Source organism: Haliotis rufescens, unplaced genomic scaffold (genome assembly GCF_023055435.1).
Source record: "Haliotis rufescens isolate VD_foot unplaced genomic scaffold, xgHalRufe1.0.p SCAF_15, whole genome shotgun sequence".
NCBI lineage: Eukaryota > Metazoa > Mollusca > Gastropoda > Lepetellida > Haliotidae > Haliotis > Haliotis rufescens.
This window is the reverse complement of record NW_025963835.1, coordinates 22,427,348-22,442,204: the sequence shown is the minus strand read 5'-3', so window position 1 is coordinate 22,442,204 and position 14,857 is coordinate 22,427,348. Positions and strand designations below refer to the sequence as shown.

Below are 14,857 nucleotides of genomic sequence, written 5' to 3'. Positions count from 1 at the left end.
TGTTGTTATAGGATTTTGCATTTTTTTCGAATAGCACATTAAAAAGTTGACAGGTTTTCAATGTTTCCTATTCTCAATGTCAGACCCGGGTTCGATTCCCGACATGGGTACAATGTGTGAAGCCCATTTCTGGTGTCCCCCGCCGTGATATTGCTAAAAGCGGCGTAAAACCATACTCACTCACTCACTTCTCAATGTCAAATGCCTGTCCATGCTGATGCACGGCGTCGGCTGTCTGTCAATGACGAGATCTTGTCAAACCAAGCCTTCATTAAAAAACCTGATGAACTTTATTTTAAAAGTTGTCTCCTATTATCAAGGTGGTGTACGCTGTGTAAATCAGACAGAAACTACAAATATATGATCTCAAGAGTTTTTTAACAGAGCTATATCTTTCACGCGTCAATTGAGGAATGAGGTTGGAGAGAGTGGACTGTTTTGTCACACGCGGGTTGATACAAAACAGCTGATTCTTGATCGGTGACAGTTTGTTCTTTAAATGTCTTTAATATGATTATGGGTAATAAATAGAAAAAAATACTCTGTATGAGTGATTACGGAAAATATGTCACGAGTGAAATTAATGTTTTAAGTTCCAAGCTTAGCTCGTACCTCGCGGGTTATTCTATAATTATTTTCCAAAAGAAGCAAATTACCTCGAAGCAGTTGTGTGATGGCGTTTCACAGTGAAAACATATGGTAACGATTCTGAATATGCTGCACCTCTCTAATATGCGGTTATCTTATAAAAACGTAACGGATCCACTCTTACCTGTTAATTCTGTCAATAGTAAGGTCCGCGTGATTAATGTGATTCATTCTGTACAGAAGTCTCGCTTTTTGTCCCTTTAAGTTGCTGCGTCTCAATTCAGATCGAGTTGTCCAAAACAGTATACTTCTGTCACTGTCTACTTTGAAGAGTACAGCTCCTTTGAATGTGAATGTGTTAAAATATCTCCAGACTCCAGACAGAACGATATAGATCTAGTTGTGAGTCATTACTCACCAAAGAGAGATTCATTTCTCTCACAGACAACAGACATTATTTTTTGTGTGTGGTGTTTTTTGTTTTTGTTTTTTGTTTTGTTTTGTCATACAATCGGTTCTATATAAATAGTGTAGAACTACCATGAGCACAGAGTGCTATTTTAACGTCTTAAATGTTTTTAATTCTGCATAAAGTCAGATATATCAAATATGGATAAGATTGGTTTTGAACATGATATTATTGAATAATCACTTAAGAAAGGGACAGCCCTTGGGGATTCCGGGTTACTATTGGTCCCTAGCGAGATATGCGTTTTGTCGCTGTTATATGCATCATGTCTTTTGTCAGAATTGTGGGATATATAACGAATACTTGTAGAATGTTGTATGTTATAAATATTTGATACACGTACATTCGAAATATGGACACGTGAAGATCCGGGTTAGAGTAGGTCTTTGACTCATATTCATAAGTAATGTGTTCACGTCTATAACAAAGATTTAATCAATTTCATTTCATATTCTTCGGAAACATAGACATTTGAAATTCATTCAAGGCTCTTGTTTTTTGTCAGAAGAGGTAAACAAGTCAAATTACAGGTAAATAATGTAGCAAGGCTGATTCAATATTATTTGTAAGCAATTTGCATGCAGCGAGTATATGATTTGATTATCATGCAGCCACATTCGAAAACGGGCTTGTCTGAACAACTAATTCACATGATATAAACAAAAGAACGAAACAATGATTGGGATACCTGCTCTGATATCACGCGCACACAGATGAGCGAGCCTCCAGGGTAGACGAAAACATGCACATGTATTGAAAAGAGCATCTTTTCAACCTCAACGGCGTTTCCTACAAGTGACACATCCTGCTGGTGATCTTCCTCACCAAAATATTTGACTATTTGAAGCCTCACATCATGTTGTACATATGACACAAAGTTCACAAAAACTGACATAAATATTACAATTGTTCATTTAACAGGTGTGGATTAAGAAGACACTGGTTTGGGATTACGCAAATAACAAGGGGGTGCCAGAAGTACAATGTCAAATAATAAAATATTTACGTTGTTTGTGTTTTGTTGTTTAACGCCGCACTCAGCAATATGATGACGGTCTGTAAATAATCGAGTCTGGACCCGACAATCCAGTGATTGAAATCATGAGCATCGATCCACACATTTGGGATTCGATGACATGCATGAACCAAGTCAGCGAGCCTGACCACCCGATCCCATTAGTCACCTCTTACGACAAGCATCGTTGACTGTTACGGCAAGCATGGGTTGCTGAAGACCTATTCTACATCGTTTTTGTCACTGATGTGTGTCCTCCATATGTCCACCACACACGAAAAATAACATGACACCGCCCCCCCCCCCCCCCCCCCCCCCCCCCCCACACACACACACACACACACAGACACACGTCAAAAGCTTACAGATTCAAAGACGGCTTGATATATATTAACTTAAAAAAGGACGCACGGATTTGAAGAATGAACCTTATTTTAAAGATATGTACCACACACAAAATAAAAGTGTGAATTTCCCAATATGAGAGCTAAGATGTGGAACTAAATGCAGTAGGTTAAATCATTTGTGGTGATATGTTAAAAGAATTTCCAAATAAACCTTGGATATATATATGTTATGACCTATGGTGTTCTGTGGAAGATGTAAATGTTTACTACTAGTGCTACTCGTACAGTCAATGTGAGGATATTTCATAAACCTATCACAGCTTTACATACATCATAATGCGCTACTACAATATCGAGTGTCGAGAATCAAGTGTTCGCACTGATTATGACCTATCGCCTGTCAATACCAGAGCTACCAATGCTCAAGAATAAAGGTGACGCGTTTAAATTAAAATACTCTTCAAAGGAGTATGAAACCCAACTCTTTCACCCCGTCACTAACACTACCTCCAAACGTACGACCCGTGAAGATTCCCGGGTAGAATAGGTCTTCAGCCTATGCTTGCCGTAAAAGGTGACTATGCTTGTCGTAAAAGGCGACTATCGGGATCAGGTGATCAGACTCGCAGACTTGGTAGATGCATGTCATCGATCCCAATTGCGTGGATCGATGTTCATATCAATCACTGGATTGTCTGGTCCAGACTCGATTATTTACCGACCGCCGTCATATAGCTGGAATATTGCTGAGTGCGGCGTTAAACAAAAAACCAACCAACCGAACCAACGATACGTCCCTGTTGGGCCGTAGATGCTTGTGAAGGGATGAGCAGGATCGGACCCACACCATATCCATTGGCCATCAGCTCTTCGCAGACACTTCTCCTCGTCTGTGAGTCCCCCATGGGTATCCCCGGAGCTATCTACCTCCAACCTCCCGGGTGGGAACCGCCATGGTTTGGACACCCTTAGTCGGCGAAGTAGCAGTGCTTTCCAGCAATGGTCATAGCGCCTGGCACAAATTAGCATCGAATCCGAGGTAATAGCGACAGAAACTTTTTATCTAAAACGTTTTCTCTTTCCAATGTACGTGCACTATATTACCTTATGGTTATTCCTCACGTAGAAGTACTCTGGTTTTTCTATACCAGCTTGGCTGTAAAATGCTGGGGATGCCATGTGTGTTGAAAAACATTTTACTTGAGATTTCGATGCCTGAAAAAACGTTATGTCTGCTTTAGAAATATTAAGCCTGTAACACATATTGTTGTCAGCTCTTTCGAAAAAACTTTTCAGCGATCTCACTTAGCTTTTACAAAGGTCAGTTATACAATAGTAGGGAGTGATTGAGTTGGGTTTAACGCCGCTTTGAACTGTATTCCAGTTATATCACGGCGTGTCAACTTGATGTGTCAGAAAAGCCCTAAGTCGAACAAACGATCACAGATTTTTAGCGTGCCCAAGGGACGCAACTATGTACAGCAAATTGCGGCACTTTAGACGATTGGCCCCCTATACAATAGTAATCAGCCATCATATAGTATGTGAAGATCCGGGATAGAATACGTCTTCAGCAACCCATGCCTGCCGTAAAAGGCGACTGTGCTTGTCGTAAGAGGCGACTAACGGGATCGGGTGGTCAGGCTCTCTGACTTGGTCATCGTATCCCAATGGTGTGGATGTATAATTATGATGCCAAACAATCAGGCCAGACAGGCCACGCAGATCAATACTCCTTCCTGTTACAGTACCAGTATGTGGACAACACACTTAACTGATTTCCTTGTTAATTATAAAAAAAACCATAATGGTCAGATAATATTTGAATACATGCACACAGGCTGACCTACCTGCTGGGTCACCGGGGTTGGTAATATTCGCCAGTTTAGGGTATCTGCTGGTCCAGATCGGGCTATCAATATTTACATGTGACGCAATATTATGAAAATGAAGTGTAGTGTTGACAGGACAAATGTATTGTTACTAATATATTGCATGTTAAAATGTATGTGTGTTGACGTAATTAGTACTGACACCTAACTTCCTTTCCAAGACTGATAACTACATCATTATTATTCTGATATCTACTCTACTGTATAAACACTGCCTCCTACCTGTATATATACTTGTCAACCATACTCTGTACATCACTTGCATGATAACGGTGTTAGAGCTGTACGAGCTCTAGTAATATAAAGTACTAAAGTGATTGACAAATGTAGATGATATAAGCCGGAACCGATGGTATATTCCTCGATATGAAGGAGACATTCGTGATTGGAAAATCATCCCACTTCTTGCACAGCTTGGTTCAGGGATTGTCATCATTTAGATAAGGTGACGATACTGTTTGATCATGATCATGTAAACAGTTATCTATATATCTGAAAATGAGGTTGAACATTTTGGCAACATTCCTTGAGTTAACTAAAGTTAGTGAAACAATCCGACTCTGATGGAAAGAGGAAGAGGTCGGCTAGGAGGCGGGCACACTAAGTCTTGGTAAACAAGAGGATCCAGGAGAATAGTCCAGTTACACAACGCTTACATTATGCAGAGGGAGCTTAATGTGACAAGAAGAAAATGGGTAGTAATTTCGACGACGCCAAGACAACAACTCACCACTGATCAACACCTATAAACGTTGTTAGATTATAGTGTTGCTGTGAAGTAAGATTGGATCTCTGCATCCAAAATACACATTAAACTAGACATAGGTCAAGACTTTGGGTCTCTTAGCCAAGCTCATTTACCAAATTCATAATCGGAACCAGGTTATTTAACCATAAACCATCAGCGCTGGTACACGAGCATAATACAATACAATTATGCACATTTCAAACTCATGAGAGAGACGATACATGTTCCTAAATTATTAATTTCACTGAAATTAAAAGAAGAAATCATTATTTTTGGTAATGAATAGATTTTGACAATGACAGTCATCATTCCGGTATTGAAGATATGCCATGTGGCAGTGAAGATTGTTGTTAGTTTATGTGTAGTGATTTTCACTGGCTGCAAATGATTGAAGCATTCTTAAAATGTCGAGCGCTGTCGAGGCCAGATTTTAGTGGTACTCGATGAGTAATTTAGAATTATCCACCTTTGTTTACATGCAATATGACAAACGTGATCGTTCGAGAAGTTTCGTGGTTGGACAGTTGTAGAGGGCTGACGGTACCTATAATATGAGCGACACGCGTTTTATGACCTGACTTGCATCTCATCTACTAGCCAAATGTGGATTGGATGCCTATCTAAAAACACCGAATTCCTACGAGCTTCGAAAAACGCTTCCACTCTGACATTATTCCGGACAATAGTGAGTGTACTGACATATATTGTAGGGCATGTTACATGTTGCTGCTCCCACTTATTTGATCCATTTTATTGCCTTTTATGATCGTAAACCTACAACTGCGTGTTTCAATATAATATCTTGTGTGGTCATTTACTGTTTCACAGACCGCCTCCGTGGTCTGGTGGTCGACTGTCCGCCCGGAGAGTGGAAGGTCTGGGGTTCGATCTCCGTCGCGTGATACCAAAAGACGTTAAAAATAGAACCACACTCACTCACTCACTCATTTCAAGATACACCCCATGCTCAACATGAACATAAAACAGATATCGACTTAATTATTTCCGTAATGCCAGTGCAAATAAAACATCTAGTCATCATAAAACCGCATTGATCCAATGTGTCAATGTTCGCTCTTACTGGCTGATCCAGTTCCGACAACATGTTGAAGACCCGAAAGTAGCCGCCCTGGTTGGTGTATCCTTGAAGGTGAGCATCATTGTAATGACCTGGAAGAGTGGAACTCTGCTGAATCAGACCCTTACAGGCAACATCGAGTGCGATACAGGAGCCAGAGTATAATGATAACTACGTACTATGAAATCGTAACAATGTAAAGTTAAAGTCATCGCGACTGAATTCTGTAAATATCATAAATGTTCCTGAAAATTTAGATCGTACCTGTTCGAAGCCCATATCTAGTTTTGGTTGCCGAGGTGATCTAGTGTGTGTGTGTAGATCTATCTTAGTTATTTTGACGGCGTCATTAGCACAGCTCCAGTACCTGACAATTAAAATACTCACCGTAAACTGTATTAATGCTAAGTGAACAAAAATAGCGTGTGTTTCCATTAGTTAGAACTGATTATTTCCAATTGATATTCTACCTCTCATCAGCGTTGGAAATACCTGACAGTCCGACCGTCTCGGGCAGTAAACTTTTAGAAAATGCACGCCTGATGGTCGTGTTGATTTTTTAAACGGTATATGTAAAATATATGAATACAAATTTGTTTAAACCTCATATAGGCTGACATGATGGCTACGAATGCAGCTAAGCCACTCATTTGCGATTTCAAGAAATATTACTGTAACCAATGCTAACGTTTATAAATATATTTACATGAAACTTTGGCGTGTACTCCCAACACTGCAACAACGCGTAGTAAATGTCCGGCATAACAATGCGAGGCCGCCAAAATAGTGTGTTGAGCTTTGTTTTTGTTTCTGTTGTTCTGTGTGTGTGTGTGTGTGTGTGTGTGTGTGTGTGTGTGTGTGTGTGTGTGTGTGTGTGTGTGTGTGTGTGTGTGTGTGTGTGTGTGTGTGTGTGTAAATAATCAACATCAGTATTTGTCAGAATGTCTTTGAGGTTAGGGATATATAAGTAAATCCATGCAGCCCTACCAGTATCCAATGGCCCAAGGTTCCTTCTCATGTTTCCACCGTGCATCCTCACTGGAGCCATGTGTAAAGGTGGTGGCGGACTTGCTACTGACCGCTGAGACATCTATATACCCGTGAACAGTCATCATGTCATATAGAGAAAAGCCAGCAAGGCATATGTTGTACACTGACACACTGTACCACATTCTACTCAATAAGAAACTGATGGCTTTCAGACCTCAAACAAATTTTAGAAACTTGAATAGAGCCTCGTAAGGACATCCCTGTCCAGAACGTTTCAATCCATAGTTATGGTATGTTTGATGAGAGTATGCTTACACAGAATGGTCACACGTTCTTATAACGAAACCAACACATTATGTGAAAACAACCACTTCGTCCTTAATATCGCCTACTCTTTTCAATCTAAATACAGGACAAAATACTGGGATAAGGGTGACCTCATTTGGTATCCGGCAACACATGAAGTCGTACAACGGCGTGACTGATGACTCGGCATTTGGCTGGCAATGACCTTCAGTGCTTTCGAAATAAAAGGAGATAAGACTACTTCATTTGGCGCTTTCAAACCCAAACGGAACTAAGGCCTACTTCATTTGGATATCTGGCCAGACGTGTTGGGTTTCCGTTGATAAACAGCTCCAGCCATGAAATCTTGGTCGTGTAGAAGCCAAAGCGTGTGATTTTTGCCATAGTCAGATATTCCAGCGTTCGGGAGGTGGACCTATGATGAAGTTTATAATGTGTGAGTTATCTTCCAGTGTACGATTCCGATTATTCCATGAGCACTTGTTTATGAATCTATATACAGTAATGATGATGTTGGCACATAAAATAATGTATTTAAGGACATTTATAGTGCATAAAATTACATTATTTTATAACTTATAATGAAACTGGAAACAATGCTGAACATAATTATGAAGCTGCTGTAACGCTTCCTATAGTATTAGGGGGTCACGGGTAGCTCAGTCGTCTGAGGCGCCGCGATTCGCTGTGCAGAGTTGCGTCCCTTGGACACGCCAGAAACCTATGATTGTGGGTTCGAATCCCGGTTCGCCCCGATTATGTTTCTAGGTTTGTCAGCACCATATACCCGTGCTCGTGGGTTTCACCGAAGTGGTAAACGTCTGAGACCTGCATCACTTCCTGCTTTCCTCCCACATTAAGCTGACACGCCATGATATAACTGGAATACTGATAAAAGCTCACTCACTCTATAGGACCATAGTATAAGTTTATACATAAGATCCTTAAGTTCAAGAGTATAATGTCCAACCCTTTCTCTTGGATCCTTGATCACCGATTCAAGTCACTGCATCTTATAACCAGTATGGAGATCAATTATATACCGGTATCCCCAGGACGCAGGGTTGGTCGAAGACGCGTCCATTTCGCATTCGGATCTGTTGCCTTGTTTATTCAGATGAACATTTGACTGCCCTTTGCAAGAGTTTGTGACGGGGGCCACAGGCGAGTCACCACTATTGTATTGTGATTCTTGATCACATGCTTACGGTGATGTGTGGTGAATTCAGGTTTAACATTTCAGGTGTGTGTGTGTGTGTGTGTGTGTGTGTGTGTGTGTGTGTGTGTGTGTGTGTGTGTGTGTGTGTGTGTGTGTGTGTGTGTGTGTGTGTGTTTGTACCAGTTCGAACGTATGCCTATTTTATAATGCTACCCCAATAAGATACCATTCCGCAGTTTAACATGGATACACCATACTCAGACCCTATCTCTTTTATGCCGTACGCAAGTTAGGATAACAACAGGTAAAGTCTTGTAAAGCCTTTTTGTATGACGCGGCCACGGGATCGAACCATGGCCTTCCGCTCTCTGGGAGGACGCTCTATCCACCTGACCGCAGTGGATCTCACATACCTATGCTATCGTCGAAATCCTACAATGGACTCTAAGAGCCTAAGGGTTTTCTCGCTTGTGAAATGGTTTCAGTCTATATACAAACTTTGATATAAGACTAGATACACTATATACATGTTCTTGTTGCCAGACATATCCGAAACCAAACCTGTATAAAATATATAATTTTTGAAGCCAAGCCAAGTTAGTCCTTCCATTCTCACAACAAAAAAGTGAATTATGGTTGATGCACTTATTTTTGTGACAACTGTATTCAAAATCTAAGGTTAACTGAATGTGAAGCATAAAAACGTTGTTGTTCAGAAGAGGTTTATTCAAGAAATATGGAGAGGCCATCGGTCCAATGCACAAATGTAAAACATATTGGAGAGAGAGGGTCACAGATTGATGAATTAAAACCGTGACATCAATACATTCAACACTTGATGATAGAAAGAAGGCGCGCCAATTAATCATAATTTATGGACAAAACTTAAAATGAATTGCTCCTTTTCAAAAAACATACAGACAATATTTTATGACCTCAACATTTTTGGAAGAAAACATAGAAGAACCGTTACATTGTATCAAAGAGTTGGATTGTATAGATGTATTGTTTTCACAAACTCTTTACCCTTGTATAGCATTTGATGCGGCGTAAAGTATCTGCGTATCTACTCCGTTGTGCAACCATCTGTTCTGCTCACTTGCAATCTCTCTGCCTCCTCTATCCTCTCTAGTCACCAGCTCCACCAACTCACTGCACTCACAGTATCCATTCTATCCTCCCTTGAACACTCCAAACACCCTTTCCCATATCAATCCGCCTACTCTAACCATTTTTACTCACTACACTAGTAAACCCAATGCCGTTATTACAAAGTATACCTAAACTCTAAAGGGCAATCTTTCATCTTCTCCTGGTAGGTTTTGTCAAACCACTCATTCTGGGCGACAGTGAACCAATTCTTCCAGTCACCGGTACCACCTAAAGTAATAACATAAGAAATTCAGGCGCAAAACATGAAAATATGAACTTTAGCTACCTTTAGAACATTAATTTACGAATTTATCTGTACATTTCAAATTGCTTGTAATTATGAAAAGGTTATGACAGTCGCAAAGGTAGCGTTTGACATAGGCAACTACGTCTTAGCATATTGTCTTTATACACTACTGAAAGCCAGCAGGTGACAAGACATCCCCGGCAAGTCAAGGCCATATTCAATGCAACAGTGCGTACTGGGAGGTTAATACTCACCGCTCACCATAGATGTTCTTTTCCACAAGTGTACAAGGAAGTAAAATCTAACCTTTTCGAATTATACTACTCCACATTGCCTGACTACTAATCTGTCCTAAATATCAGTCTCACAGAGCGTACTGGGAGAAAAATGCTCATCTGTTGCAGACATTCCATCTTAGAGAGCTTACTGGTACATGCACATTCCTCTTGTCTAGATATTCCATCTCACAGAGCTTACTCTGACATAAATCACCCTTTCTACATATCCACTCCCACAGAGTGAACTGGGAGATATATACAAACATTTTCAAGATAGTCCATTCGATAGCGCGTACTTGGAGAGACAAATACCATCACTTCTATATATTCATTCCCACAGGGCGTACTGGTAGCTAAATGCTCACCTTGTCTAGAAATTAGATTCCACAGAGAGTACAGTATACTCACCCTTTCTATACACGATGTCGGCCATAACCTTGATTTGCTTCATTGAGGCGAAGCTGCAGCGATCGCATACTTCCTTCATGAACTCATCACTTCTCGTTGTGCCAAGGAAATCTTGCATTTTCTTCATCTCGCGGAATGCATCCTTAAACGTATAACATCAATATTATTAATATCATAAACAGAAAATGACCGTGAACAAACGTGGTAAGAAAACTAAAATTAGGGTAACAACATAAAAGCTTACATTAACACGAGCGCTCTGCTTTTTTGTAAATTACGAGGTTAACCAATTTCCTGAGAAGGAACTACTTTTCTAGCTTCGCGGTGGCGAGGCTGTTCAATTGGTTGTTTCAATCAGAGGTACTGATTGTGATTTGATACCTCTGTTTGACAACTCAGAGTCGAGTATTTTCCAAATCTATCGTAGAATGTACGTTTTTACTTTTCTTTTCATAATTTCAAATTATATTCAAATACAACACTAGACTATTTAACATGAACACACGTTTTGATAAACACAGTAAAACTAATTAGGAGATCAACCTTCTGTGGTTTGGAATTTGAAAAGAGCGCTTTAGAACGGTTGTAAAATACGCCAGCTATCATAAAATGTGCTGAAGAGGGACCACAGGTAACAATGTAATTCCAGTTCAAGATTAATTACTTATGTTCTTGATTAGTTCAAAATAATGCTCACAAAATATAATACTTTCAACAAGAATAAATTTAATTGATTAAAAATAATGATAAACCCCCACAGATTTTGACCAATCAACAACTTGCATTTTTCACTGTCATGTTGAATACTATGCAAACACCAAAGCAAGGAACATGAGTGAGTGGGCGATTTTGCCTCGTTGATCAATATTCCAGCAGATTGGGACACAAAAATAAGCTTAATATTAACAGGCTACTATGAGTAAAATATTTCAGTAGCCCTGCTTACCTCTTTGATGTCTTCATAGCTGAGTGTCAGTATGGGGACGTCAGTGGTTTTCTTCACCTCCTCCCAGTCCTTCACATAGTCAAACCAGGAACCGTAGTCAACTGGAACAAGGTACATACTTATTAACGCCCCAAGGTCACACAATCATGATCAGGAATAGGTTGAAGAGCTAGGTTTAACGTCACTTTTAATGGTTAAGAGCATTTTAGAAATGTCTGAGGGAAACCCAATGTTCGTAGACGTCGACCTCCTGAACAAGAACACGATCATGCGAATTGTGCTGATCGACCACGGATTTTACTCGGGACGCATTTAGGGTTTCAACCCGCGATTAGTGTGGCCTGACTCAATCAATGGAGAACATAACTGGGATTTATGAGATCTGCAATGCACGTATGCATAAGGTGTGTTCACTATTTCTTTATCTAAGAATCACTCACACTTCCCTTCCAGTGAGGGGCGGACGAAATTCTTCCATTCTCCAGTGTAGTTGTAGAACATCGGCAGTTTCTTCACAAAGTTGTAAAAAGAAACAGTCACGTCCTTTGGGTTCCGAGTCACGTACACGATCTTAGGTTTCTTTACTTTAACCTGCTCCGGAAGTTCGTTGAACAACAAGTGAGAGTTGAGGATCCTGGGAGAAGGAAGATCTTTGTATTTTTCTTCACTGACAAATTCCATCATGCCAGTCCCTTTGCTGACTTCATCACGGTCGAGTTTTCCCGCCACCAGCAGGCGGACCATCTCCCAGACCCAGTGGGTACCTGTATAGAAAAAACATATCGAGGTTCGTGATTCGGGCAAACTAGTTTTGAGTTTTCAACGACGACACATACGGCGTCCTACTGCAGCCACGTGCAAAGGTGTACGCCTAAAACACAAATCACAGCCATAGACTGTTTGATTTGGGTTGAGATAAAAAAAAATGTGTGTAACGACAAGTGATGAGAGTGTAAACATAACTAATGTCAACGCCAGAGAATAATCAGTCTCGATTATCTACTGTAACAGATACCATTCGGCGTACGGAAGGGCAAAATAGAAGTGAACTTAATATGAATGGATCACTGAAAATCAGTGATTACCCCAGGTGGTCGCGAAAAGGGTTAAGAAAGTTTACTGTCCTGCTCTTCCGGTAGCACACACAATTTGCATAAAAACGTGTTTGTGTGTTGCTTAACGCAAAACCTTGACGAGACAATCCAGTAATTCTTCACCTGTATCCTAGGTATCCCATCAGTGTATACCTGACTTACTGTTCACTTTCCACTGGGTGACCTCGACAATTATTACGTCATTGTATCACACTCTGTGGGAAACCCTTTCTGTGTTGCGTCACTGTATAACAAAAAGCTGAAGATCGAGGCTTGTACAATTTCCCTTTCCATCTTTGGACTGTCCTTATTTTCAACGGTTAAAAGTGCTTTTAACAGTAAGGACCATTTAAACTAACGTGCAATTTTCCCTGAACTATATAACTGTATTGATAGGTACAGTTTACCTACCTGACTTAGGGAAAGCACACACCAGGATATCGTCAGAGCGGATTTCAACAGATGGTAGTTGCTCCAGTGGATGCGTATCCATAGTTACGGGAAGCCTTGGATATTTGCGGCCATTGTAGCTTATCATCGTCAACTCATCTCCACCATCATCAGCTACACGTATCTCCATGGCGACGACAGGTCGTTGTCTTTTAAATCCAGTGACCAGAGCGTCTGAATATGGTATACACGACTTGAGTCTGAAGGGAAATATATTGATGGAATCATACTTTATTGGACAGATTTATTATTCGGGGTCGACATTTAACCAACTAATGCAAGTAACTGGGGAATTCTGCTAGAGATGGAATATTCGGTCAGTCACCCTTCTAAACATACACATTTTTTCACTTCAAAACCTGAGCCCAAATTATCTTGTCAGCATTGTCTTATGACAACACATGTTTAAATTGCTATGTCGTAGCCTAAACGCAATCTATTTTTATACCGCAACGTTCATATGGACAAACACAGTTGACTGACACAAAAGTAGGCATAATGCACTTGTGGACAGCAATGTTCCCCCAAACATCAAGTGGGACCTCGCTAATCAGGACACTAGTTTCTCCTTCATGACAATAAAACACGAAGAGGTCAAGAAGGCGGACATGTGAAACGTAAAACATATTACAACATGCAAAACTACGGATACTTACTGCTGAACGCTTTTCGTCTTATTAACATAGTCTGTTATCGCAGCAGTCGAACTTTGTACTTGTTACTAGGTTAGCTGAATTACCAAGGGTAAAACGACGCTCGTTGTAGTGCGCTGACATGCTGCTCACACTAGTCATACACACGCGAGCTCGGGTCATAATCTGTGCACACTATTTACAGCCAACCCGATCTCACAGGGTTTATATATTCATTATTCGGTCAAATTGTTTCAATGTTGACGTTACTGTAAACGTGTTGTGTACGAACCTAGATATGTGGGCATTACACAGCTGTGCTTTACCGTGAACCTGATATAACGAGCCCGATATATGACGATTGTGTCACAGCCGGACATGAGCATGTGCAGACATATCCTAACCGCAATCTACTTTTGTACGATGATGTTGACATGGCACAGTTGATTCAGGAGACATACGGACACTTGTGGACGAGTCGATCTCCTGACTGGTCAAGGGAATTTCCATTACGGGTTGATTAAGACATACATGTAATACGGTATTTACCATTTACCACAACACAAATAGTACTCACCACTTAACGATCGCCCTCCTAATGTATTCTTTCATCGCAGCACTCATGCTGTATATATAATGCATTGCATCAGACTGCTGCGTCACCAGGGGTATGCGTAGGTGACCTTCGTGCAACACGCACTTGCTGCTCGTACACAGTTAATGACACAGGGGCAGAATATGTGTACGCCCTTTACAACACGTTGACACACACGCACACATACACCTTTTCGCTCTCTACCCTCCACACACACAAACACAAACACACACACACACATACACACATTCACACATACACCTTTTCGCACTCTACACTCCACACACACACACACACACACACACACACACACACACACACACACACACACACACACACACACACACACACACACGCGCGCGCGCACACGCACACGCACACATACACTTTTTCGCTCTCTACCCTCCACACACACAAACACAAACACACACACACACACACACACACATACACCTTTTCGCAC

At 40.7% G+C, this 14,857-nt stretch overlaps 1 protein-coding gene across 1 annotated transcript; it reads right to left on the bottom strand.

Moving 5' to 3' along the window:
• Window positions 1-9,300: 9,300 nt before the first annotated feature.
• LOC125380090 (sulfotransferase 1A1-like) lies at window positions 9,301-14,486 on the bottom strand. The gene is made up of 6 exons (XM_048396328.1): window positions 14,377-14,486; window positions 13,129-13,367; window positions 12,064-12,387; window positions 11,624-11,724; window positions 10,678-10,819; window positions 9,301-9,972 (listed from the first exon to the last, which is right to left on the bottom strand). Exons 2-6 carry the CDS (start codon window positions 13,295-13,297, stop codon window positions 9,860-9,862), a joined length of 849 nt encoding a protein of 282 aa, XP_048252285.1. The 5' UTR covers window positions 13,298-13,367; window positions 14,377-14,486; the 3' UTR covers window positions 9,301-9,859.
• Window positions 14,487-14,857: the final 371 nt, after the last annotated feature.

What these genes read in the sequence shown, in the direction of transcription:
- LOC125380090 (XM_048396328.1), bottom strand. Translation starts at nt 13,297, where the DNA reads ATGGAGATACGTGTAGCTGATGATGGTGGAGATGAGTTGACGATGATA. An exon ending in CCCCTCACTGGAAGGGAAGT is followed by an intron (nt 11,725 to 12,063) that starts GTGAGTGATTCT and finishes ACCTTGTTCCAG; the next exon opens with TTGACTACGGTTCCTGGTTT. An exon ending in GCTATGAAGACATCAAAGAG is followed by an intron (nt 10,820 to 11,623) that starts GTAAGCAGGGCT and finishes TATACGTTTAAG; the next exon opens with GATGCATTCCGCGAGATGAA.